The sequence below is a fragment of the Limulus polyphemus genome, unplaced genomic scaffold (genome assembly GCF_000517525.1).
Source record: "Limulus polyphemus unplaced genomic scaffold, Limulus_polyphemus-2.1.2 Scaffold1625, whole genome shotgun sequence".
In the NCBI taxonomy this organism is placed as follows: domain Eukaryota; kingdom Metazoa; phylum Arthropoda; class Merostomata; order Xiphosura; family Limulidae; genus Limulus; species Limulus polyphemus.
This window is the reverse complement of record NW_013667235.1, coordinates 31831-55288: the sequence shown is the minus strand read 5'-3', so window position 1 is coordinate 55288 and position 23458 is coordinate 31831. Positions and strand designations below refer to the sequence as shown.

At 31.1% G+C, this 23458-nt stretch overlaps 1 protein-coding gene across 1 annotated transcript in view; it reads right to left on the bottom strand.

The window, feature by feature from the left end:
- LOC106464355 (rho GTPase-activating protein 44-like) overlaps window positions 1-23458 on the bottom strand; it is an 86084-nt gene that overhangs the window by 32793 nt on the left and 29833 nt on the right. The window contains exons 2-8 of the mRNA XM_013924490.2: window positions 12799-12949; window positions 11637-11713; window positions 10042-10153; window positions 7750-7826; window positions 5667-5790; window positions 2985-3135; window positions 2393-2520 (exon numbers count right to left, since the gene is read on the bottom strand). Of these exons, the coding sequence (XP_013779944.1) occupies window positions 2393-2520; window positions 2985-3135; window positions 5667-5790; window positions 7750-7826; window positions 10042-10153; window positions 11637-11713; window positions 12799-12949 (820 nt within the window). The remainder of the gene's footprint in view (window positions 1-2392; window positions 2521-2984; window positions 3136-5666; window positions 5791-7749; window positions 7827-10041; window positions 10154-11636; window positions 11714-12798; window positions 12950-23458) is intronic.

The following is a 23458-nucleotide window of genomic DNA, read 5'->3' as shown; positions in this document are numbered from 1 at the left end:
TTTACAAAGTGACTTGTCTTGGCTGTGTTTTAGTGGACTAGTATTTTGTAAAATATAGTCACATTTCAGTTATAATACATGTAAGAGATCATTCGTTTTTGATGATCACCAAAATGAAGTCTCAGTAACAAGAAAAAAACAAAAAAAACTAGCTGATAACCATCATGGTAGAAAATTGTGTGCGATTAGATCCTACTACTGCTCTATCTAAAATTCATCAAGATGATATAATGGTCTTCCTCTAATTTGTTTATCTTTTAATTCATATGTCTTAGTTCATCATGATGACACTAAAATTTCCTTTTTGTAAATTCCCCATTACACATGCTTGTTAACTCTTTCAACATGGGCTTGGTCAATTTGACCGATGTGAACTCTTTGTACTCATTCAAAGTCTTTATAGATTTGATACTACTAACTTTTAATATAGTGTGTATATCTTTGGCAGTCTTTCACATGAAAAAAAAATCTTATTTTTTAGTGAAGTATTTTTAATAAACGAAAAAAAAGATTTGTCCTTGAATATATCGAGTATTTTATTGAATAGTCCATGTGCAAAGTGATTTTTTCATGTTAAGATTAAAAATACTTTTCTTTATCTCAAAAATCTCGAATTTCATTTGTGTAATCTCTAAAATCTCCTAAATACATTTCAAATGTTTGTTTTCAGTAAAACTTTAAATTTTATCTGTTCTTTTCTCTACCCTAACTCTATACAAGGTTGGCCATCGAATTAAATCTAAATTACCCTCTTTTTCTTTCTGGAATGACTTCAAAAGTAGTGTGAAACTAGATTCGTTTATCCTAAGTTGTTTTAAACTCATAACAGTATACATCTATTTATAATTAAATTTTATTGTTTTATTGCCCTTTGAACCTGTCTAACTACTCTTCATGCCAATATAAGTTGTAAATCACTTGGGGAATGTGCAGCTCACATTACACCATTGCATTACATTACCCACGAGCTACTCTGAGCTGTGCATGCCTTGTGAAATATTTCTATTATATTATGGTTTATTTTACCTAATCTAACCTTAACTAACATAAAGAGATTCCTATTTTTACATTTTGTTACTTTTTATAATAATAAATAAAGAATAAACATGAAAAACAAGAAACAAAGTACTTATCCGAGTATTTGTTGTTTTTTTTTGCTGTCGACTATCGATGATACTTAACCCTACTTTTTTTTTATACTAATGGTAGTAGTGCATTAAATATTTTCTAAAATAATTAAATAATGCACCAAAGAACATAGACTAATGACATGTAAAAAGCAGACAATTTCTTCTAACTATCACAATTCTTCTGGCTTTCTAACTATGCGACAAGAGCTGTTACAAATTCATCCAAGCTAGCTGTTTTGATTCCTGTGCGAACCAAAGTTGTATTACAAGTGAAATTCATGAACATCTGTTCAGAACACAATGTAATATAATATGCCATTTGATTTATGAAAATCTTGGCTTTCTATTGGTTATAGGTAATATATAATTTAAAAATAAAAGAGAACTATTAACAAATTCTGAAAGAGAGGATGTGCCAGGTGGGTATAGCAGGAGAAATCTGATTTTCTATTTGATAGCTCTGTAACCAAACAAAATTGAAGGCTATAAAAATTATGGCTTGTCTGAGCAGTGATGATTTTATATTTAGTAATTTATGTTTAATTTTGTAGTTATTGTAGGGGTGGTGGATAAAATAGAGAAGAGAAAATACCTAAAGAAAATGTGTCATGTGTGTCACACTAGCGGAAATTCAGGATTTTTTAAAATATTGCCTTATAGAATTAAGAACTTAAAACTTATATATTATTAAAATATAGATTATTAGCTAAGATTTTATGCTATGCTAATTGGTATAACATAAACAAAAAATAGTTTAATAAAATTTTGAATGTAAGACATTAAAACCTTGTGTCATGCACAGTAAAGGATACCTGTGGATGATAGGGTTAACACAAGAACCACCAACGCCATAAACTTAACATTTTCACTTTTACAATTTAAGTATCTTTCACTTGTCTGGTTGTTCTAGGTAACAAGGTAGTTCTTATAAAATAGCATAGAAAATATCAATTTGCTATCTATAATAGCAGAAGGAATTCCCTTCTGGATTACATCATACAGCCAAAACTACCGAATTATAGTATATGTATTACTGAGAAGCACCACTTTCTACTGAAGCATTACATGCACTGTACTATTACTGTGAGAACTACATGGTTCTACTATTTCCCACAAGTGCAAAACCCTTTATTACTATACTATTACTATAAGAACTGGGTGGTTTTACTACTTTGCACAAGTGAAAAACACTTTATGAAGTTGATTTATAAGATATCATAAACTAAATTATGCAAGTTTTACTCTCTAAAATAGGAACTTACCTCTTCATCCATGCCATATTCTAACAAGCAACAAACACAAATTTCTATCACCAATGCTATCTCTCGATTGGTAACCCTAAGGTGTTCAATTAATGGTGTTCCATATACTGGCTTTTGGTTAAAATTCCCTGCATACAAAAACAAGAAAAATATTTATTTAAAAAAAAATGTGCACCCTTTTTTTATTTAGTGTCTATAGCTGCTTCTAAACAGCATTTCAAATTAACTAGATGTGAGAAAATAGTTCCTTTTACCTATTTAACATGTTTTTAAATTAACTACACACATAATGTATGAAAATATCCTAAGCTTTAAAATATATTTAAAGTTACTTTAAAGTTGAGAACTTCTTGGTTTCACCCTGTTCAATTTCTGGATTTTAGTTCCACCTCCTTTAAATATGATACATTTCTTTACTTGTCCAACAATGAAATAAGCTCTTACACTTCTAGCCTCAAAGAACTCTTGGGATACAGCTAGTAAATATTTAAAGATAGTATAAAAGTTCTGTTTTTAACTTATATATACAAATCTATTCATCTCCACACATAATAAGCAAAGTACAAACATACTAAATAAATGCCAAACTTACTAATATCATTTTCAAGTAATGGAATCCATTCTTCTAAGATACTCAATGCCGTACGATGGTAATCTGCTTGGTACCTGTACCAATCCACAAATAACTGTGCAATTTCAGGTTCTCGTTTGAGAAAGGCAAACATCTCTGCTGCTAAAGTATCCTAAAATTAGTTGAATTAGAAATTTTGTTAGTTTACAATACAAGATATTTACAAATAATAATAATATTAATTTTAATGTACACATAAAAATTAGTTTACATAACAGGTTCCAATAGTTTATTAACTTGTTCTAAAATGTCTCATGATTATCTGTGTTAATATAATAAAACTGCCACTTTACATAATGATAGGACACCATATCACCTTCAAGTACTATTATAAAAAAAACATGAAATACGCTACAATATGAATTGGTGTGCCTACTAGTTGCACACTGTGAAAATGGCTATTTTACCACATAAATGCTTGCATCATGCATAAAAAGGAAGCAAATCACAACTAGGAGTGTAATGATAGATTGAACTATAAATAGATTGAGATCATGAACATCCCAATAGCAGTGCATTGATAGTAAATTTTAGAACCGATAACAATTACCAATAGTACCCTCAACTAATGATATTTTTGATAGTTTCATACTTGATTATTTTCCCCATTTTGTTTGCTTTATTTAAGCCATCTCTTGGTACTTTCTTTTTGCTTTAGACTGGTTTTATGGTCCTTACTTAGCCATAAGCCTAAAAGCACACATATCACATCTGCCATTAGCAGTGTTACTCTTGCAACGGACCAAGGACATATTGGGGAATTTACTATGCATACCTTCATGAAAATTGGCAATCAAAAAATGAAAAGTATGTTGTATTCAACAAATCCAATTTTTCTTAACAAAGTATTTGAATGTAATGTAAATTTCATGATAGGACTTATAGTTATTTTCATTTTAAAGTTTTTCATATTTTATTTGCATAACATTTACAACCTCGTAAATTAACATCAAAAACACTGTAACACTGTATATTTTATCTGTAGGTATCTCTACACAAACAATGTACTTAACTACAGAGTCATTACAGACATCATTCAAGAATAATCAAAAGGATGGTAAAAAAAAACATGAAATAAATTGACTAACACAGTTCTTTCCTTTACTACATTGACTCTGAAGTTACAAATTACTTGTATTCACAACTTAAATCTCTATCCTTTTATCAAATGTGTTTTTTGTTTTGTTTTTATTTTGCTCTATGTAAAAGGGTTATTAAACTGCATAGTGATAAATTTCCTAACGTGTCAAATAGCTTTTTTTTTTCTCTTGTGTAACAAATGTTGCTTGTGAAAGAGCCTTTTCTGTACAAGACAGGCTCAAGACAAAATTCAGATGCTCTATGAAGGCTGTTTAATGAGAATTGTAGTATTAGGCCCAGAAATTTCATTGTGTGATGCCAGTACTGCAATTAAAGTGGGAGACAGTGCTACGAACAGAAGAAGGGTGAAGCTTTCACGAACATAGAAACAGAGAACTATGAAAATTCAAGATAAATAAATGTGTAAATTGTGTTTGTGTGTGTGTGTGTGTGTTTTGTAGTACTTTCTTGAGGACAAATACATAATAAGACAATACTGAAACATTTAAACTCTTATAAATGATTCAACAGCTATATCAACCAGCATACAGATGCTTGTCCACGTAACTGAATTACTGACCACTTTTGGCAGATACTGATACAAGAAAAATGTTATCAGTACCATACTGATCCTGGCAGAAATTTAGCTGGAGCACTGTTGTTATATATGGTTGCTGGTCAATGATTTTTTTAACTATGCATTAATATCTGGCCCCATCAATTCTTATAAGTCTAGTCATATAGCGACTTTTAATTTTAGTGATTCATATAATTAGGCTCATTTAGAACATTCTATAATGAGAAATATCTTGAACAAGACATGTTAGACTAAATACAAGCAAGCCAATATCTAATTAGAGATTTCACAGTCAGCTGAGTTTTCTGGTAACTTTAACTTATTTCAAACATGATTAAAGTAGCTCTTAAGTAGAATCAGATACTTTGTTCTGTTTTTAAAAAATAAAATAAAGTGTAGTCAGAACGAAATTTTAACAAGTTTAAATATTCTTTTAAAAATTAGATCTCTGAGGTTGTATGATACGAAAAATCATATTAATATTTGGTAGTATCATTCTGAACAAATATGTAAACAACTCACAGTTATCCTTTTAACTTGACAATAAGCCAAAAGTGGAAAGTACTTGACAGATGAAATTATATAATTTGAAAAGAAAGTAATAATCACACCTTTTCAACCAACACACAGCACATACTAAAACATAAATTGTATAAAAATATCACAGCAACTCCAAAAAACATCAAATTTAAGAACAAATTTCAGATTTCTTTTAAGGTATTAATGTTTCAGATTTGTGGCAGTTTTAAGACTGTATTTTGCAATGGTAATCACTATGCAGTACTACAAAACACCAACCAATGTGTTTAAGCAAAGGCTTAATTCCTTTATTAAGTATACATGTATATTGTTGTTCAGTGTAAGGTACAAAAAATTTTACTCGACATCACAAGATCAGTTTACTGAACCTCAAAAGTTTGAGGACAGTTCATTCTTTCAAATTCCAAGTTAAATTAAAAAAAAAAGAATCTATATAATACACCTGCCTTGCATTGTTCAACTTTCATTGAGGCATCTTCTAATTCTTCTCTTAAGACATCTGCTTTTGCTGTGGCAGTGTTTAACCCTCCTCCAGTCTGTTGTTGGCTGTGACGAATTGCTGTTTGATATCTATACGCATTTATCAATATATGAAATTACCAAGACATCCAAAAACCATAAAAATGATACCAAATCATTCACTGGAAAACAAACAAAAGAAAATTATATGTCTTAAAAAAGTTTCATACTCACATACACCTGTTTAATATAAATAAGAATAAAATTTATAGTATAAATTCTGTTTCCTCTAGTAATAAAAAAATATTTCTGAAAAACAATTGCTATTTTTTACCACTATTAAAACATCATTTACCAAAAATTATAACAATTATTCTATTCAGCAACATTCAAAAATGGATATCTGATCTTACTTTAGAGCCCAACAAATAAATTACCCAATAAAGCTTATCCTAACTCTGTTGAATATAAATTACCCAGTAAAGTTTATCCTAACTCTGTTGAATATAAATTACCCAGTAAAGTTTATCCAAACTCTGTTGAATATAAATTACCCAGTAAAGTTTATCCAAACTCTGTTTAATATAAATTACCCAGTAAAGTTTATCCAAACTCTGTTGAATATAAATTACCCAGTAAAACTTATCCTAACTCTGTTGAATATAAATTACCCAGTAAAGCTTATCCAAACTCTATTGAATATAAATTACCCAGTAAAGCTTATCCTAACTCTGTTGAATATAAATTACTCAGTAAAGCTTATCCAAACTCTATTGAATATAAATTACCCAGTAAAGCTTATCCTAACTCTTTTGAATATAAAATACCCAGTAAAGCTTATCCAAGCTCTGTTGAATAACATTTTTGATCCATTTATTTGCAATTCTATCTTTTGTGGTATTCAGGTATACTGATATCTACTAGGTAGTTGAAAGTATCTGCAAGAATGCAGATTTAGAAGAGGTACTAAAGACAATAATTTCAAACAGGGACAGCAAGGGGAAAACAAACACAAATTAACTTTATTCACTAACTGGTATGTATTACCTAATGGCTGGATGCCTACTTTTCATTACCTTCAATTGGCTGCTGAAGTAAAACGGAGACTTTCCTAAAAAACCCACTCAGGACTAAGACAGAAAGAATGACATACAACACTTCCAAGTCAGACAAATGGTTGAAGTGCAGTATCACATAACTAAAATCAATGTACATCACCAATTATTCCAAATAACATATACTGGAGAGAACTACAATTCATACTAGAAGTGAAATTAGCAACTGTTTAAGCTATGATACTTTGACTTCAAAATACATTTTATCTTTGAGCATGGTAGTGCTTAGTATGTAGGGATGAGCCGGGAAAAAAATGGCCAACGCATATTATGTATTGCTCATCATAATCTCAAATCTCTCTTATAAAATCTAATATAATTTTATTTACACCTAACTTAGGTTTTTGAAAGCTATTAAGACCATGAGTTTAGCCAAAAAAACATTGCTAAAGAAGAGAATTGGCAAGTAGTATTACAACCAAATGTTCTGATTCTGCCGTCAGAAGAGCTAGCTCACCAATGCTTGAAGTTGTTGCAATTATTTACAACCCAAAATGTTGCATTTTAATTTGGGAAGTGCAGAAAAAGTATAGCATTTAACTAACTTTAACACATGATGTCCATCAAAACAACTTATCACGCCAGGCTAAAACTGCTGCCTTCATAGTGACTGACATTCATTATAAAATATTCATTAGTATTGTTTAAAAATAAGAGGAAACAACTAGTAAAAAATTTAAAAAAACAAACCAGAATTCATGCAAATAAAAGGAGTTGTAGATAAAAGTTTTTCTTGGAAAAATTTGGCTACTTATGTAGGGATGATTTTGTGTATTTATTCATATCTTGTTTCTGTACTTTTTTGGCATTGCCATTCCTAACCCATCCTTATTTTTTTTCTAAATTTTTTATTACTTTTAAAATTTACACTTGTCTTTGCTAACATCATAAAAGTCAAGAAAAATTCAGTTTGTACTTATTTATATCTTGATGGATCAATAGATGTAATGCTTACCTAGATCGTGTGGAATCCATATTCAATGTTAACTTGTTAAGATGTTTTCTCAACTTGCTAATGTTGCGAACATCATTCTACAATATTAAAAAGAAAATTCAAATTTAGATCCATGTTATGTAAAAGTTTATATTGGGTTGGTACCACTAACCAATCACTTATAACACATTTTTTACAGTATCACTTCTGATCATCCCATGTGTACCTACTATACAAATGTAGAAAATGTTGTAGTAACATATACACCATCTGGTCACTTTACTAGGCCCCCACAAACAGACATTTACAGAACACCTTTTGCAAAATAAACTGATTATATGATCTTTCAGGTGATTGCTTGAGACTTCCAAGGCCCTATCACTTTCAAAAAGGGCATGATAGTGGGTGCTGTCTGGTAGAAGTGTTACCAAAAGCTTTTTTTTTTTGATAAGGCTGTTCAGACATCTATCAGAATCTATAAAAAGGGAATTCACCTGCACCAGAAAAACTCTAGCTGCCAACTCCTATTGACTGAACATGAAAAACAAAAAAGACAATGGAACAGGATTGTAAAGAGAATAGACCTTAGATTGTGTTCCAATTGACCAGTTCCTTCAAAACTGGTTAGAATTCAACTACTTCTAACCATACCGTTGGAAGAAAATTGCAAAAATGCCATAAGAGTTTGCAAACAATAAAAAACAACATTTATACCAGATGCACAGTCTTTAGAGTGCAAAATAAAGATGGTGAGTGACTGAAAGAGTAAGATGTAGTCTAAAAATGCACACTTCATTCTTTTCTATACTGACAATAGAAGTAAAATACCACATAAGACAGTAGACCCTACTTTTGTTATTCTGACATCGCAACTTTCTAGATGTGGTCTAATGCGTGAGGAACATTCTTGTTGCTAGAGTTGGGTTCTTTCGATTCCTTTACAAGAAAATAACACCTATTCTACCCAAACATTGTTGCTGATTGTGTCTACCCCAAAATTTTTCAATATTAAGTTTGAGGGACAAAAGTTTTATCAATACAGTAATGCAAACTTGCACTGTCAAAAATTGGTTTAATCAACTTCCTTCTGATTATGCAACTTTGAAATGAACTTGAAAGTTGCATTCTGTTGTAATTCACTAATAACATCTGTGAATCATTCACGGATCATGCACCTCAACAAAGAGACTGCAGTTGAAGGAAATATCTTCTTGAATCTTGTGGCTTATATACCAGGTTAAGTTCCAGCTATTTTTCCTACTAAAAGTAGTCCAACACATTACTAAATGGGGTCCTAATAAAATGGTTATTTATTATATGATGTTCCTGAACCTCGACAAATTAGTTTTTCAAATAGGTAACAAGTGAAATGTTGTAACACTTTGCAAAACTTAATATTTAAGAGACTTGTTGAAATGTTACAGTTTCAAAAAAGTTCAATCACTGATAATTATATCAATGGAAACTTCAAGGAAATGTACATGTAGCAATTAGAACAATACAAACTTAAAAATACTAGTTGAAACACTATAAACTTCAAAACAGAGTATTACAGACAATACAAACTTAAAAATACTAAATGAAACACCATATACTTCAAAACAGAGTATTACAGACAATACAAACTTAAAAATACTAGTTGAAACACTATAAACTTCAAAACAGATAGTACTACAGACAATACAAAATACTAGTTGAAACACCATAAACTTTAAAACAGATAGTACTACAGACAATACAAACTTAAAAATACTAGTTGAAACACTATAACCTTTAAAACAGAGTATTACAGACAATACAAACTTAAAAATACTAAATGAAACACCATATACTTCAAAACAGATAGTACTACAGACAATACAAGATACTAGTTGAAACACTATAAACTTTAAAACATAGTACTAAGAAGAAAATACAAAATACTAGTTGAAACACTATAACCTTTAAAACAGATAGCACTACAGAAAACACAATTTTAAAAATACTAGTTGAAACACTATGCTCAAACATAGTACTAAAGAAAATACACATAAAAACAGGTACTAGTTGAAACTGAAAAGTCAAAACACACAAGATAATGCACTATAATGCTTTCATCAAAAATAATGGCACTGACAAGAGTATTCAAAAAATCATGTTACTTATGGATACTTTCTTTAAAAATTATTGAACATTAATTTGTATAAAGTTACTTTGTACATTCTAAAACATAAGACTTTAAGAGGTTCAAAAGTGTATGTTAATACATGTAAATAGCGGTTTTAAACAATGTAGCTTCTTTCAGTAACTCTTTCAATTTTCCTTTAACATTACCTCTAAGAACTCTCCAATCGGTGATAAAAGATGGTCCTCTACATTTATTTCATACTGCAGTAATTTTCTTCCTAATTGCTCTTGTAGTGATGAACCTTTTCCAAAGATTATACTGAAATACAAATATATATATATTTCTAAAACTGTTTTTAATACAAAATTTGAACAACTGGTATTTTCATGCCCTTTGCTTGAATTTTCTTTATTCTATCATTTTCACACACAGCATTTAAATTACATTTTCTTGCAGTCATTATGTGTTAGATCAATAAATCCTGGTCTATGTGAAAAAATTTTTATTTGGTCAGACAAACAAACTCACAATGACGTGATTTTATTTAATAAAACTACAAATGAAGCTAAATTATTGCAAATTAAGGTAAATGTAAAGTTGTATTGAAAGAAAACTTAGCTGAATATGCAGAAACATCTGAATGCTTGTTCACAAAGTGATAAGCATATGGGTTTGAATGAACTGTGCAAATATGTCGGGAAAGTCCATAGAAACTGTATTTATTGGAATATTTTTTTTTTAGGAAATGACACATCGGTTAAGTATTGTTTGTGGAAAATACTTTGCAAATAAAAAAACTAAAGTTGAAATCAATACCAGTCAACAGGTGATGACAACAACATTATGCCATTGTGTACCATACTAGTTGCATTAAAAGTTTGACTACGCAAAAAACATGTATGGTGATTCCAATTGGAAAAGCCAATCCTTGTAGAAAGGCCTTTCTAATGATATGAGATTTGTAGCATTTGATCAAGAAACTTGTGACAAAAGTTCCGGACAGACAAATGCAAGCATATTATTTATAGATAAGTAATTTCTTTTTCATGGATACATATTTTTGTACAGTATATAATGAAGATGCTGAGCAAGCATTATGCACACTAGGGTATGAAAAGTGACAAAACATTACTATATTATTGGAAATATTTCTCAACAGTACACTTTTAACTGGCACAATATGACGAAGCTACCAGTAAAAGTATTTCATTATACAAAAGGATAATTTTTTGTCAGATTAACTGTTACATACGAGTTAATATCTCATGTGTAACTGATATAAATAGTATTTCAACTATTACATTGAATGTTGTAATTCAGATAGTTACATGATCTTTAGAACTTAAAATAAAGCTTCATTAACAATGGCCAAATACAGATGAAGTGCACTTTAAAAGTTAATACAAAGACTTCATTTTTAGCATGGATACTGAGCCAGTTTAGAGTGACATATTTAAAAATATTTCCTGTCATTTTTCAAAATTTCATTGCTCTTCACACTTTACTTATTAACAAATATGTTCTTTCAAAAACTTGACATGCACACTTTTATTAGTTTGTTATTAATACTACTGATATTGCTGTGATGCTGAAACACAATCTTGTGAACTAGAAATCAAATTTTGAAATACAAAACCAAGCTATGTCATTACAATTTTTAAAAATGAAAATGTAGCTAATAACATCACTCATTCATTTCATCAAATCAAGTGCTTTTAGAGAAAACCTATGCATCACATAAAATTTCTTTAACCTTCTGAATATGCTTTTTCAGTAACAAGTACCACGTTAATGCACTAACCCTAAGATAGAAGTTTCTCCTAGAGCTCCACTGTTCTCATACATACACTGAGACAACACAACCTCTCGCAGTTTTTTCTGTAAAAAATGAAGAATATTCAGCTACCCTGAATACATAAAGCTAGGAATAAAAACAAAAGCAATGTATTTTAGAATACAACTATAATTTATACCACTTTTATACATTCAACATAAATGCTACAGTATATTATGAAACAATATATACGTAAGACAAATATTACACTACAGTTCACTAGAGAAACACTCGGTAAAGTAAAGATGATAACAATGGCTTGGCTTGTTTTATTATACATGAAATTTTAAACTCATAACTACATATACTAAAAAGTATCTTTGAAAAGACTCCCAAGTGTCATCCACCTCAAGCTATAGGACAGTAGTCCATAATAAATTCCAACAAACCTAAGTCACACTTTATCATTATATGTAAATAATAATAACACGTACATACATATATATAACAATATAGTAGAAGTAAATACAAAACATATTCAGCAGCTGAATAGTACAAACAACAACAGCAGTATATGAATTAAAACTTGATAACAAGGATCCCACTTTTTAGAAAATAAAAGTTTTGAGACAGCTTGACTGGGTAATGGAAAAACTTTATTATAAATGTACGATGTTTCGACAAGATTTTGTCATCCTCAGGTACAAAATCTTGTCAAAACATCGTACATTTATAATAAAGTTTTTTCATTACACAGTCAAGCCGTCTCAAAACTTTAACAGCAGTATATGTAGACAGCTGATGAAGCACATTCAGCACACAGACTAGAAAAATAGCTTTTAATTGTTTTTATCCCAAGTAACTACAGTTCAGCACACAGAATAGAAAAATGGCTTTTAATTTTTTTTATCTCAAGTAACTACAGTTCAGTACACAGAATAGAAAAATAACTTTTAATTTTTGCATACCAAGTAACTACAGTTCAGTACACACAATAGAAAAATGGCTTTTAATTTTTTTTATCCCAAGTAACTACAGTTCAGTACACACAATAGAAAAATGGCTTTTAATTTTTTTTATCCCAAGTAACTACAGTTCAGTACACACAATAGAAAAATAACTTTTAATTTTTTTTATCCCAAGTAACTACAGCATTATCAATAACTAAAAAAACAAAAACAACATTTACCATTCGTTTTTCTGGGACTGAAACATCTGTTCCTCCAGTTTGTAAACATGCTGCTGTTTTTTTTGCAGTATTCTGACATGAATGTTTAATTAGTTCAACACGTTTCTCAGCACTCACTAGGTCTTCTGTCAAGACTTCAGTCCTCTCCGCACTGTGTCATTGAAAGATACACTATGAATTACAATGTATTTTTCATAATGTATTGTATTTTACATTTACAGAACACAACTAGAATGGTTCTACTGGATATGATGATTCTTAAGAAATAACATAAAAGCAAATTCATAACTAACATACACACAAAAGCATGCAAAGAAAACCATTCACCAAGTAGAACTAAAAATAACACTAAGATCTGAATAAAAAGTATTTCTGTTCAGTTGCATAATTCATAACAAAGATTACACGAGCCTTTAAGTAGGTTTCTACTCAATTTAAGTTATCAGGTTAATTACAGAGCAGCTTTTTATAAACATACAAGGAATATTATAGAAATTTATAAAGATATTGAAGAAAAATATAGCAATTATAATCATTAAATTTATGGAGTATTGTGCAACTTTCAACTCCTATTTTATGAAATAATTTCACCTTACAATTAAATTTAAATCATAATAAGCAGTTTCTTATGTTATTTTTATCTTACTATTCCCATGGTTTGAATTTTTTTTTGTATGGTTTACTTCAGTCTGGACATGTGTGTGTGTGTGTGTGTGTTTGTTGTTGGGGTCTTTGGCACAAAGCAGCAATGAATACGTCCACCAAACTTTGTTTTTTTACTTACAACAAACAATGTATACAACTTTGTTTTTTAGAAGTTTTACAAAATTTAATACAAATAAAATGGCCTATGGCCTGTAAAAATAGTTAGTATGGTCAGTAGGTGTCCAATGACAAAGTAACACCATGAGTTAAAACAAGTCTAAAATGGTGTTGTCACTGCATATCCCAGCAATGGTATGATAATAATACATGGGCATGACTTGAGTGTCACACTGCTCACAAACTGGTGGATCATTCCCTTGCAAGAGAGAACAATGCATGTTAAAACTGTAGCCCATGTACATCATTGTGAGAACAACTTCTTCCCTCCAATTACTGTGCAAATTAGATAGCCAATTAACAATTGTAGGTTTTACCTGTAAAAGCTTGTTCAGACACTGCTTTACCTGAATCACTTGCCAACTGGTATAAATCTTTGCCTTGATGGCAGGCTTATAATCCACAAACAGAACAGACAAAGGTGTCAAGTCACCAGTAGAGGCTGATGAAGACACAGTGCCATGTGGGATGATGCATCAGTGATCAGAGCATTGCAATATACTGCAAAATACAATGTGAGGGTTTTACGAGTTCTATACCAAAACTCCATTACCATACATAATGCCCATAACACTTTATAATGTCCAATATTGACAATCGGTCAACTCAAGCCATGTATGACCAGCTGACTGTTGTGAAAAGTGCCATCCCAAGGCATCAACATGCATTCAGGCCTATGTAGTATGTGTCAATTACTAAGATCTTTTCCTCCCTTTCATGGGTTATCTTTTGCTTGTGCTGCTTATCTTCTAAGGGACCCAGACATTCTCCAATGCATTTGCCATGTGTCCACAAACAGGAATATGAAATAATACTTCACACCAAACTTGGAAAAAGTTTCATGTGTAGCTACCCTAAATGAACAATAGAAAATAAACTGTTTGAAATGATACTCTTTCTTCAATAAGCAAGTATTTATGAGTCATTATGATTATCAGTGACTATCTAAACATGATCAAGGAATCAACTGTTTATCTATGAATGTTCAAACTTTTTTTTTTTTTTTAATAATTAGCTTTTCTATCATTTGATCACAGTAAAAGTATGTTGGATAACTATCAGGGTCTCCCACAATTTAAAATGTTAAATCTGTTCAGTCAAAGTAACACTGTACTTTTAGATTAGCATTTCTTTGGTCAACAGACTAAGAATTCTCATCCCCTTCTTATGTAATTAGAAAATCCAGATGCTTCAATATTAATTTTGCCATTAGTTCTATAGTCTCAGAATGACAGATAGCATCAACACCGTATGCCATTCTAGGGTCAGATCATCAACTTTAATCATTGTATAACAGCTAGGAACATAAAAGTTCCTTCTGTTAACCTCCAATTGAAAAAAAAAGGATATTATGTATATCATGTTATCACCTGCTAAGATGATAAACCAATGTACATCTTTATTTGGCCAAGTATGCCAAGATGGTAATTCAGCCCATTCCTGATATATAAACTTAGAAAACTTACTATTCAGCCCAGAAAATATAGGGTTTTTAAAGGAAAGTTAGAGATTTTATAACAATTCCTATAAAAAAGTGCCAAACTTGACTGACTGATTGTACATGCAAGAGTAATACTTTGCTTGTTTTCCTTGTAAATTTATGCTTATATTATCATAACACAAGTGCTATTACTTTTAACTCAAAGAAAAAGGCCCAATGAAAAATAGTTAAGTATTCATTAAATAAAGCATCATTTACAGCAAATCTCAAAATAAGAACTTCTTCACAATATAATTTTGCATGATTTTTAGGTTTTTACACAACATGAAAAGTAGTTATTCTTACATTTCAAATTAACAATAATAGTCTACATGTACATGAATCATTAAAAACGGCATACACAAACAAAAACATACATACTCCAAGCAGTGTGTTTGCCCAAAATATACAGTTTATAAAAAAGTTGGCTTCATCCCACACAGTGGCTATTTTTGTCTATTACATGTATAAAGTTATATACATTATTATCACATGAAGCTAACAAGTCCTATCTAACTTTCATTTCTATTTTTTTTAAATAGTATTTCCTTCAAAAATACAAATATGTTAATTCTTTTTTTTTTACAAAGTCACTAATTGCCCCCTTTCTAACTATACCTACTGTAATCCATACACTTGAAAAATACTTTTTACAGTCATCTCACAAACTGTTTTAACTTGTTCTTCAAAGAATGTTCAACTGCATGTAAGTGCTTAAGAAATTCCTTAACACTTTTACAACTTATACATTAACAACTCTCTCAGTACTAGGTTTATTTTCAGACATATAATGAAATACAAAAAAGAAGTTAATATTTCATTACTTACCTGAAACTTAAAACTAGTAAAGATTGGAAACTTCAAAGGGAATAACATTTCTTCATACTAATACAAAATTCCAAAGTCACATGTGGTTAACATCATACTTTAAGCCTCAAACAAAGGTTATATAGTATATCCCATATATGTGCCTATAGCAGTGAAAGAGTTAAATTTCTACTGCCAAACCAGTTTACTGACCAAAGAAAAAACTACATAATACCATTGCAAGCTTAGTTGCTGTTTTAACACTATGCTATCTTAGTCTAAGATGTTTCTTATAAGTATCATTAACTTAAATTTGCTTAATCTGAGTAGTCATCACATACATTGTACATAATAATGATAGAAGTTACATTTATTTTGCTCATGTTTATACAACATTTTGTAACTGAACAACTTAAACATTTGGTTACATGTATAATATATATATATATATATATATATATATATATATGTTATTAAATATAACAGATGTTTTATATAATTATGGCAGTTATCATCTATTTATTTTAAAAAACTATACTCATCTTTATGTACTGTTTACAAATCGAGCAACTTATGGCTATTTTTAACACAATGAGCTTCTTTACAACTATTTAATAAATATACAAATACTACTATTCTAATATAAGCTTTAAAGGTATATCTATTACAGGCTGCCCATAGCAGGAGATGTTTAGCCTCTAGGTTAACATCATACACATCTTATTTGCTCAGGTTGTATCCTAATTCAAGGTCATTTCTCTCATGCTACATGTAGGTAGTAATCCACCCCTTGTATAATGAGCCACTTTCTGCTGCCTATATTTCTAAAGCTTGTGACTCAATACTAATTCACTTTTTAGCTTCAAGCACATTTTCATGACTAACATGACCTAAAAGCCTCTAGCTGGAGGGTATTTATCTATTAATGTATTAGCTTCTCTAGAAACCTAGACACATATGTGTAAGGTGAACTTCAGCAGTGCCATACATGCAGTGAAATTACCATAAAATGTGTACTTCCAAATAAATTAATGAATCTTTTATTTAAAATGTTTTTGAACTTCAAAAAAATTAATGCTTGCAAGTACTTATTTAATTTTTTACTTGAATGAAGTTTTCTAATACTTGAGTTATTACGATGTTTATCTTTTTTTTTTTAAGTATGTATGTTTCAATGAAGTACTAAGTAAAATCTATATATCTTACACATTTAATCTACTGAACTACACATAATGCACATGCAGAAACAAAAGATCTTGGTTATTATCATCACTGTATTATTCCACCCTTTACAAATGGAGTATTGAAAATAAAATTGAAAGTTTTTTTAACCGCACACTATTTCTGGCCATGACTCATTCTCAACAATTGTGCTTGGAGCACAAATTCTATAAGTTTAAACCTGTAAGTCTGAACAGATGGTAGAAACTGTTACAGCATTGCCAGGATGTTAAAGCAGTTTTACAAATCACAACGATGGGCATCTTTTATACAGAAAATTCATGTAAATAAACTTGTTTGCTGAAACAAAAATGATATACATATTTACAAAAATAAGATTTGGGATGTTTATATTGGAAATTTATCTTTCATTCAGTTCACAAGCTATAGAATAATTCTTTTAACTGTGATCAGAATACATTATTAGAATTTTCTGAAACTACTAATGGGAATGTTTAATAGTTGTCTCATATATAAAAAATTAAAATCTGCACTAAAAATAAGTTGCATTTTATTCTACAATTTTTGTACATGTAGCTTGTTTTAACTGATTATAACCTCAAGAGAAAAATCCAATATTATCTAGTATGTTACAGTGGTTACAGATGGTTGAGTACGTAATATCAAAATGATTTTTAATTTGGAAATCAGCAAGTTATGTGACAACCACAACCAATGTAAAATTGTGGTGGAATGGCATGTGTCAGAGCTACATTTTGACATTGTTTGACATTTTGTAGGCTGTGTGATGCCACCAAACACTGATCACTTTTGGGGGGGGGGTATGTAACAGCCCTTTCCAAAACAAAATATTCATACACTCAAATCATAAAAATGTGTTCAAAATGACAAATTAGAACTTCCTAGGCTGGGATATCTTTAGTACTTAATGGAAAACAAATGAAACTGGATCAACTTGAAGAACCAGGAATATCCAAAAAGCGACTTGCAGGAAGTCCTACTACAACTGTGGTAGGCAAAGTATGGCACCTTGTAACAGGTGAGACTCCATGAAATAGAGGACAGTAGCAAAAGCCAGTCATATGTTTCAGAAAACAGCATGCAATATAATCAAGAAAGATCTCCATCTGGAAAAGCAACAAAAGTAATACATATACAAGTTACTTCCGTGACATATCTTCTTAAGCATTATAGTCTTCAAACAGCAAGAGAATGAAATGGGTATGTGTGCTATTCCATATGAAGACGTGCCGCTCAAGTCACCAGATGGAGCATCTATAGATTTCTGTGTGGTTGGACTGTTAAAATGGACATTTGAAAGCCATCATCCTCCTACATTAGATCACATTATAGAAAAGATCAGGGAGAAGAAGTGTACTTTGAACATTAAAACCTTACCACAGAATTGTGTGCAACAGAAACTATGCTGCAGGATTATTGACAAGGTGCACAGCTGTCAGAAAGAGCATGATCAGATGTGGTGACCTGGACTGTAATAGCATGGTGGGCTTTAAAATCATTGCAACATAACACACTCAACCTCTGTAGAACACTAAAAAGTCAATGATTAACCTCTAACAACTGACCTAACTTTAACCTATATTGCAGAATAATATTAAAAAACACCCATTATTCTATTCACAATACATAAAACAAATTTTACATGAATTAGAAAGATAATTAATCTGAAAGTACAACTTTATGCTGAGTTCCATACTCCCCTCCCCTTTTTATCTCTTACTAATTGTCATTAAATACACTACACTTTGAGTCCTAAACATAGCACACAAGTTTCTGATTATTTTACACAGTATTGTTTATATATATCTGGTACTTTTTTCTTCTTCTTCTTCTCCTTTTAATGACTGATTATAATTTCTTGCTAATAAAATTAACCTCTCTGATAATAAAAAAAAATTACTATAAATTTTCAATTAGTAAAACTGAACATGAGTTCTAGCATAATATAAATGTCCAGAAATAAAATCAAAATTTCCATTTCAGACCAAAATGGCATGATTAAAAACAAATATGATTTAAAATGACATGTTTTGCAGAGTTCAGCTAGCATCATCTGCTGCAAAGTTATGCATTTTTCATTTGTATAATTAAACTGTAACTACCACAAGACAGCAGGGATATATAGTATTTCTAGCCTAAGGAGCTTTGATCTCTGTGGGTAGCTTGCTTTGATCCGAAGTTGATGATAATTCAATAAAAGTTGCTGCAGAACACATATAACTTATAATTACAAATCCTTCTTCAAGTGCAGGCATTTCCTGAAAAACAGTGTTGAAACATTTATGGGATGCTAGAATACACATTTAAACTACTCATACTATGCTATCTTTCTATACAAGACGAAATTAACCATCACGTAGTTCCTGGTTATGTTTTGACAATATATTTAAAAACAAATTAATCAAAGCTAAACTTCCCTTTAAAACACTACACATAAAAAAAAATTAATAAAACTTCCTCATCTGACTGCAACCCATGTTCCGTAAGTAAAATGATGAAAAACATCTATCAAGATACCTGATGGTATAAATAAAGAATTTAATAGTTTTATAGTCACTGGCATTGAAACATTATGTCATTATAGTTATGCATTTATTTAATTTGTCACATTCTGAAAATGTACAGCTGTTTCCATAGGTTTTGGAAGGAAAATAGCCTGCTTGAACTGTCCAAATGCTTGTAAACACAAAAAAAAACAAAAAAACATTTAGCCTGTTAAAACAATACATAAAACAAACCTGCTTCAGTCTCACAGCTGACCATATAGCACTACACAAACTTATTTCAACTCTACTCAAGATCACTAGATTGGGTTAGCAAAAAACTTGGTATGATTACTGACATTAAACTGCTAATCACACACCCTTTTTTCTTTATCTCTATAATTCCCAAGATTAGAATGGAGCATTACTTAAACAGGTTTCTAAATTTTAATTTTGCCTTGGATCTAACTGGGTCAAGTGGAGGTAAGGCAGCTTCTTGTCTGATTCTCTTACAGGAATAAAAATGTCCTTTTTTAATTAGTATGCAGAATTATTCTTGTCAGCAAATCAAACAGTAGATGCAGATGGACTCATCAACATCAATTAACAGAATACTTAAAAAGTTCTTGCTTTCAATTGCTGGTAACAGGTTTGTGTACTTTAAGTTCACCAATGAGCAAATTGTGTAAAAGTTTCTACACAGGATAGTGGAGCAAATATTTTTATTTATAGTATGATTTGTTACTATTATTGTTATTTATGTAGGCTAAAGCTAGAGTTTACTTTAGTGTTTTACATTCTAACTTAGGAACACACTTTTTTTTTGTGATTCTCTTCCATACACTAGCCTAACTTACAGGGGAGAGAACATGCACAAGCAAGTGCATATTATTTATTAATGTCTTCACTGCCCTTGCTAATCACACACCATTTTTTGTCACACATACAAACACACAATCACTTGCTTTGTATTATAGTGCATTGTTAGTTTTGTAAACTGTGAAGACCTTAATTAAATATTGGTTCCTTGTGTAAACTTGAGTTATTCTGTCTCATTTTTTTGCTGCCCAACTATCACATCCTTCAGGAAACAGACCCATATACAAGATCCACGAACCTGGAATTCTCTGCTTTGCTTTTAAATTCGATGACGAGGAACCCACTTTGAGACTAATAATGGTTGGAGACGGCTTGAATGGGTAATGAAGAAAAACTTTAATATAAGTTTAACATAACAGCAAATGTACAACGTACCTGATGATGACAAAACCTTGTCGAAACGTTGTACATTTTCTGTTATGTTAAACTTATATTAAAGTTTTTCTTCATTACCCATTCAAGCCGTCTCCAAGCATTATTAGTCTGAAAGTGGGTTCCTTATCATCGAATTTGTTCAAAAGATGTCGCTGATAAACAATAAGTCGATAGCAAATACATATAAAGTAAGGTTGGATATACAGTAACTGTGACAATCTTGCAAATATTAAAAAGTATGTATTTTTGTCGGTAAAAAAAGTGATAACTTAAAGTAATTTAACAAGATAATTAGCTCACGCGCTTATTTTTTAGAAGTTTTCGATTAAATACTCACGATAATGTACCGATTGGTGCAAGCGTTCAATAACATTATCAAAACTAACGAAATAAAGTAAACACAGACTTCGTGAATTGAACCAGGCATGTTTAATGTCTCTATATACAAGTTTTCACTAGGGATCTGTTGCAACTTAGCTGTACGTTTACTGTCATACATACGGGTAGGAGTCTTCCCCGTGGTGGACACAGTAGACAGCCAAATGAGGCTTTGTTCTTAAACAAATGGACAAACCTCTTCCTCCCCACACTTTCCCATCACCCCCCTAGTAGTCAACTAGTCACATGCGGTGTTGCCAATGTAGTCGTTTTCCAACTAAGCCTAAAATATTTCTAGTTGGAAATTCAGTTGTATAATATAATTTCACACGTGATGAAATGGTCGTGAAACATTTTTTGTCAATTTTTATTAGGGTGCCATACAATCCTCCTTCTCTCTCACCACCCCTCCCCCCGAAAATCGAACACACTCTCTAATTTCTGTTCCGAAGGTAAACACTGAATACAGAAGGGATGAAAGCTGAAACTTGTTGTATCTCTTCTAATGACTGTTTCCTTTGAACACGCGACTTTCCTACAGAGGGGATGAAAGCTGAAACTTGTTATATCTCTTCTAATGACTGACTTTCCTTTGAAAACGCGACTTTCCTAATTGGTGCAAAGTTTGTTAAGGTGTGGTGTTCATTTCAGAGGTGTCGCTAGGCGCTGCCACGCGCTCTTGAAAAATCAGAATAAATAAAAACATCATTGATATCATACCGAAACGCCGAAAATTCCCACGAGTTCGGGCCCGAACCCAAAAATCTTTTAAGCACCTGTGACGCCTCTGGTTCGCTCATTGAAAAAGCTTTTCTCAAAATATTTTCCAAATTCGTGTATTTGTCAACCAATTAAGAACAATATGTTGTAGTAACCAACTGGCTGTTCTTAAAGTGAGGAAAAGTTTCGGTTGAAAAATGGCGTATACTTACCACTAGATGTCTCTTACAGTATGAGCCACGAAGATAGGAGCAAAACGTTGCTTATTTTTCTTTGTGTTTAATAAGATATTTTGTTTGTTTGTTTTTTGAATTTCGCGCAAAGCTACACGAGGGCTATCTGCGCTAGCCGTCCCTAATTTAGCAGTGTAAGACTAGAGGGAAGGCAGCTAGTCACATAATAAACGCCCCCACGGCTGAAAGGGCGAGCATGTTTGGTGGGACGGGGATTCGAACCCGCGAAATAAGAAATTTTATTGACATTTACGAAAAAAAAAAGAGAGAGAGAGAATAAATTATCCTGTTACAAAATTTTGACCAAACTTAAGAATATTTTCTCCACTTATCACCATCATAACTGTAATAAAACAAACTACATCCATACAGTTTTTAAATATCAAAACGATATTTAAGCAAGTAACTCCACCTAGAATTGTTAAGTTTATTTATTAGCAGATTCAGAGTAATAAGAGTGACTCGTGTTTTGGAATTTAATCGACTAACCACACAATACGCTGATTTAGTTTTATTTGTAGAGAGTAGTTATTACCTCTATATAACTTGAATGGCAGTGAGGTTAAACTATGAACTTGACTCTGCGTTGTAACCTAAATTAAGGTCACTCAAGTATGAGATCCTTATTTCAGGGTCAGTGTTTACGCAGACGTGAATATATCGACTGCCAACCATTCTCTTGCATGAATGTGCAGTAACAAAGGGTAGGAAACGGGAAAAACCCTATTATATTGACAAAGGGCTTTGTGTTTTTCACGTACAGGTTGAACGCAGTACCGTGTATACAATAGACAGGTAATAACCAACTTGTATTTCTTATTAGACTGTAAACACAACAATGCTTTCAGTCACGTACTCAGGTAACACCCAAAAAACATTTGTGAAATATTTCAAACACACACGAATACGCACACAAACTCACTTATTACATGAAGTTATAAGCTTATCATTTTTGACAGTACAAATATCGTAATAATAATAAAAAATATATGCAGGCTTAATAACTTAATAGCATCATTATATCATAATTGTTTTTGATCAACAAGCTTTCATTTACACTCACTAAGAATTAATAAGATATTCAAAGACGTTTTAAACCAGTAGGGTTCGGTAAAGGATAACTTGGACACTTAAGTTACGTTTATATATTGTAACTGTATAACCAGTAGGGTTCGGTAAAGGATAACTTGGGCACTTAAGTTACGTTTATATATTGTAACTGTATAACCAGTAGGGTTCGGTAAAGGATAACTTGGGCACTTAAGTTACGTTTATATATT